General features: G+C 31.8%; 1 protein-coding gene across 1 annotated transcript; it reads left to right on the top strand.

Moving 5' to 3' along the window:
• Nucleotides 1-1,074: 1,074 nt before the first annotated feature.
• Nucleotides 1,075-4,710, top strand: LOC112772849 (protein CNGC15c). The gene is made up of 8 exons (XM_025817854.3): nt 1,075-1,453; nt 1,689-1,766; nt 1,855-2,395; nt 2,473-2,685; nt 2,798-3,090; nt 3,311-3,422; nt 3,525-3,761; nt 3,839-4,710. The coding sequence occupies exons 2-8, from the start codon at nt 1,738-1,740 to the stop codon at nt 4,511-4,513; spliced, it is 2,100 nt and encodes a 699-aa protein (XP_025673639.1). The 5' UTR covers nt 1,075-1,453; nt 1,689-1,737; the 3' UTR covers nt 4,514-4,710.
• The last annotated feature ends 876 nt before the right edge of the window (nt 4,711-5,586 follow it).

Below are 5,586 nucleotides of genomic sequence, written 5' to 3'. Positions count from 1 at the left end.
GGTGTCGAATAAGTCCACTTAAATAAATGTTAAAAATTTAAATATTATTTTATATATAAAATAGGTGAATTTTATCATATTCTCTCTAAAATAAAGGGTAAATTACCTCTTGTGATATATTCAGTGATTATTGATAATTATCTTTCTACTATAATTTTAGAATTCACGTTATCTTCTCTTTTCTTTTCAATTGACGCTATGTTTCACTTGATACTTGATAACAATGTGATTTTCATCGTCCCCACCAAATACACTTTTTCTTCTCCAATTTTAAAATTCTAATTCCTTTCAAATCGAATCACCATTTCCAATCAATTAAGTTAGGATTTTGAACTTGTTCTTACGTTTTTAATCTCCAATTTCAATGATCACAACTATCAATTTTTCAGCTCTCTTCTTTCTAAAATTTTTTTTCGTATCAGAAGATATTACGTTCGGAGATAAGCAAGAGAATATGGGTTTGTATGACAGATATGAATTTGCACCATAAATAAAATTCTTGTAGGTAATTAATGGCATGAATAATAAAATAATTAATTAATATTTGAGATGAATGTGAATATTAAAATACTTATTTCATTTTGTCTTATTGTTATCTGAATAATAATTTAATTTTTTTTGTGACAATATAATAGTTTAATATGCTTTCATCAATGCATTAGTTTTTTTTTTAAATTAGGGAAGATGTGTATTTGGTGGAGATGATGAAAATGACATTATTATTAAATTTCAAAAGAAACAAAAAAAAGAGAAGACAACGTAAATTTTGGAGTTCTGATAAAAATTATCAATAATTATTATATATATCACAAAGGGTAATTTATCCTTTATTTTAGAGAGGGTATGGTAGAGTTCACCTATAAAATAATTCATTAATTCTCTTAGATAAAATTTCTGATTCATAGCAAATCTAGTAATAATGAACATTCAATTAGCTCGATATAAAAAAAAAAGTTATAAACAATATTATTTGTTATAGCATTGTTATATACATTAGTATATCAATAATAATAATACTCTAGACAGTGAAGGGTAATCATCAATATACGCAAATAATTATGGTTTGACAAAAGCGTGGAATTATTTTTTTCTGGCATGAACATCGTAATATAATAACATGGCTAGATACATGCCTACATCAATTAATTAATTAACGTACGGGGATGCTTTGGTGCCACATGTGGCACAATTTTTATGTAAAACAATCAAAGTCAGAATCAGATAGAGAAACTCTCATTATTTTCATTCTCTATTCTGCAAAATGAACCGTCTTTCTGTTTTTCAATTCAGAAAGAAGGTGGAGGAAGAGCTACCAAGCTTTCAGGCACTACTACTTCATATATGAGAGGCTAATAAGTTTGTTGAATTTGAATGTGACATGGTTAATTAGTTAGTTTTTTGCTTACACCAGAAGCAAATGCAAATTCTTGAGGATCTCACTTATCTCCCTTAAGTAAAGTGCATTCATTCATTCTATTATTTTTTATTCTCATCTTATTTACATGCTTTTGGTTACTTAATACTTTAATCTTACTGCAAATACTCTTGTTTTCATGTTGCTTTTGGAACTTCAAATGGTGTTGGTGTTGTTTCCATAATAAAGGTTTTCTAAAGATATAGAAGTTCTCTTCCTTTACATGATGAATTTATGTTATTTGTTTATAATATAAGCTACTAATAAATTGTAGAATCTTCTCCAAATTCTGTATCTTCATTGTTCTAAAGACTCAAGAGAAGATGGGTTTTGGTAATTCAAGATCTGTAAGGTTTGTTCCTGTACAATAATTCCAAGTTTCTTTCCTTATTAATATATTACAAAGCCTCTAATTGAAAGTTTTCATACATTATATATAGATTTGAAGATGATCTGGAGCTACCAAATAAAAAGAGTGAAAGTAACAATGGTATGAAGGTCAAATACCACATTGATGGAACACAAATAGCAGAGGCTAGTTCCAACAAAAAGGCAGGGAATAAGTTCTTGAAAGGTAGAGTTTTATCAAGAGTGTTCTCAGAGGATTATGAGAGAGTTAAAAGAAGAAAAATAATCTTAGATCCTCGCGGCCAAGCGATCCACAGGTGGAACAAGATCTTCTTGGTGGCAAGCTTGGTGTCTTTGTTTGTGGACCCTTTGTTCTTCTACTTGCCAGTGGTTCAAGATGAAGTGTGCATTGACATTGGAGTAACACTTGAAGTTGCCCTTACTTTGATAAGAACAGTTGGTGATGCCTTCTATGTGATTCAGATTTTCGCCAAGTTTCGCACTGCTTATGTAGCTCCTTCTTCAAGAGTTTTTGGAAGAGGTGAACTTGTCATAGACACTTCCAAGATTGCAGTTAAGTACCTTTTCAAGGGATTTTGGTTAGACTTTCTTGCTGCCCTGCCTATTCCTCAGGTACCTTACCTTAATCAATCATTATCCCTTCTCCTAACTCAATACCTGTCAATACTCAAATCTTTTATTTATTGTAGGTGCTAATTTGGATTATTATCCCAACTCTTAGGGGTTCAACCATGGCAAACACAAAGAATGTGCTTCGGTTTTTCATCATCTTCCAATATGTTCCAAGGCTATATTTGATTTTCCCACTCTCTTCACAAATTGTAAGTGCTACTGGGGTTGTCACAGAAACAGCATGGGCTGGTGCTGCTTACAACCTCATGCTTTACATGTTGGCAAGCCATGTAAGTTCTTGTCTTATTTTTAGATGTTTAAATAGCATTATGGTATGTGCTAGGTGAAAATAGTTTCAACTAACTCATACCCTTTTGTTTGTTTTTGTTGTATTGCATGAAGATTTTAGGAGCTTGCTGGTACCTTCTGTCAATAGAAAGGCAAGAAGCATGTTGGAGAAATGTATGCAATGTTGAGAAGCCATTTTGTGAATATGCATTCTTTGACTGCCGCAGGGTTGGAAATTCCAAAAGAGACTTATGGTTTCTAGCAAGTAACATCACAAACCTATGCTCACCAGATTCTAACTTCTATCAGTTTGGTATATATGCTGATGCTGTCACTTCTCAAGTTACATCCTCATCATTCTTCAACAAGTACTTCTTTTGTCTTTGGTGGGGCCTTAGGAATCTCAGGTAATATCTAACCAATTTTTTCTTTTGAAGACTTACATGCAATTGTTTTTTCGTGAAGTTGAGAGTTAAAAACCATTAGACGATGATTTAGTCAAACTTATCTAATCATTTAACAGTTTTCAAATATCAACTTTACGTAAAGACAACTGCACGTGAGTTTTCTCGTTTCAAAATAACTGTCGACACCGTGAGAAATTGATATATCTATTCTATGCAACAGTTCATTAGGACAAGGCCTTCTTACTAGCACTTTTGTTGGAGAAATTATGGTTGCCATTGTTGTTGCAACACTTGGATTGGTTCTTTTTGCATTACTCATTGGTAATATGCAGGTAATTATTATTACTATAAGTAATGAATGCAAGTAAAGGACATTATTCATTATAGTTGAATATATAGGGAGTACTAATATGTAGCACTCAAAATTTGTGTAGACATACCTGCAATCAACTACTGTGCGATTAGAAGAGTGGAGGGTGAAAAGAACAGACACAGAACAATGGATGCATCACAGGCAACTACCACAAGAACTTAGACAATCTGTGCGAAAATATGATCAATACAAATGGATGGCTACTAGGGGAGTTGATGAAGAAGCTCTTCTCAAAGGTCTTCCATTAGATCTTCGTAGAGACATCAAGCGCCACCTTTGTCTTGACCTTGTTCGAGGAGTAAGTGGTTACAATAATTATGTTACATTTTGATAGATAAGTTTATATATATTATGATAATGAAATTATTGTAACAGGTACCATTGTTTGACCAAATGGATGAGAGCATGCTAGATGCAATATGTGAAAGACTAAAACCAGCATTATGCACTGAAGGAACCTACCTTGTAAGAGAAGGGGATCCAGTGAATGAAATGCTGTTCATAATAAGAGGGCACCTTGACTCTTACACAACCAATGGTGGCAGAGCTGGATTCTTCAACTCATGCCGTATTGGGCCTGGTGATTTCTGTGGGGAGGAGCTTCTAACTTGGGCCTTGGATCCAAGGCCCAGTGTTATTCTCCCTTCTTCAACAAGAACTGTTAAGGCCTTCTCAGAAGTTGAGGCTTTTGCACTCATTGCTGAAGATCTTAAATTTGTTGCATCTCAGTTTAGAAGGCTGCATAGTAAGCAACTTAGGCACAAGTTCAGATTCTATTCACACCAATGGAGAACTTGGGCTGCATGTTTCATTCAAGCTGCTTGGAGAAGGCATAAGAAGAGAAAGGATCTTGCTGGATTAAGAGCAAAGGAGAATAATAATAATAATCATATTAATAATAATAATGATTATGTAACAGTTTCTGAGCCTGAGACTCCAACATCAAGGGCTGTGATGATGAGTGGTAGGAAAAGTGTTAGTAGGTCAGATTCTGGTGTAGTTAGCTCTGTGCAGAAGCCAGCTGAGCCTGACTTTTCGGTTGATGAATGACTCCCATGCAAACCGCCAAATTCGATTGTCTTTGATAAGTATCTTAAAATAGAAAATATTGAGACAAAAACAAAACACAAAAAAAAAGTTGTATTTCATTAATAAATTTGTATTGTTTCATATTTCTGTCTCTTGGTCATGTGTAATTATATATTATATATAATATAAATTAGAGTTAGGAATCCTTGTCAGGAAAAGAATACTTTTTTTTTTTTCTAAAGTTAGGATCGAAATCAATAATGAAAAGATTATGCCATTTAAGTTATAATCCATTGGCATAAAAAAATGAATACTTGCACATGAGTATCCAAAAATATTAATATCTATAAGTATAATGTCTTTTTTTTTTTGTCATAATAAGTATAATGTCTAAAATTTTAGATTCAAATATTGTTATTGTTTCTTTTTTTATGTTTTTTTTAGTGACAATTTTTGTTATTGTTTTCAAATTTCAACTGCATGTTTTTGTTTTGTTTTTGTTTTTGCTTGAGTCGGACAGAAAAACAGGGTATCTTTTTGTCATTTTGACACTAAACATACCGTGCTATCATTGGGCTTTCTCTACATTCTTATGTGTTTGGACTCCACTTGTTCTTGTAGCTTTATGGGCCGTGGATTGTACATTGGAGGTTTATCAGTTGTAAGAACCCTAATGATGTTGATACATTGATATCGGAAAATGATAATATTATTCTTATTTATTTTGATAATATTTTTTTTAAATGCATGCAAAATAAAATATAAAAAATATATAAAGAGTGACATTATAAAAATATGAGTGAACTATAATTTTTTGAGTATATATCTAGACAGGTTCGTAAGAAATTTTGCATTGGTCGTTTTTGTCTACAAAAAAATGTTATTATGCAAAAGTCCTTAAACTTTATAAAAATAAGACATAAGTTATTTCGTCATACTTTTAAAAATTTATTTGTTCAAATAAAAACAATAGAATTTATATGTTTTACTTTTGTAAAGGTTGTAGATCTTAATATAATAAAATTTTGTTAGAAACAAAAACATCAAACGCAAAATTTCTTAGGAACTTATTTGAGTATATCCTCTAATTTTTT

The sequence above is a fragment of the Arachis hypogaea genome, chromosome 18 (genome assembly GCF_003086295.3).
Source record: "Arachis hypogaea cultivar Tifrunner chromosome 18, arahy.Tifrunner.gnm2.J5K5, whole genome shotgun sequence".
In the NCBI taxonomy this organism is placed as follows: Eukaryota; Viridiplantae; Streptophyta; class Magnoliopsida; order Fabales; family Fabaceae; genus Arachis; species Arachis hypogaea.
Note: the sequence above shows the minus strand (reverse complement) of the source record. Positions and strands in the feature narration are given on the sequence as shown.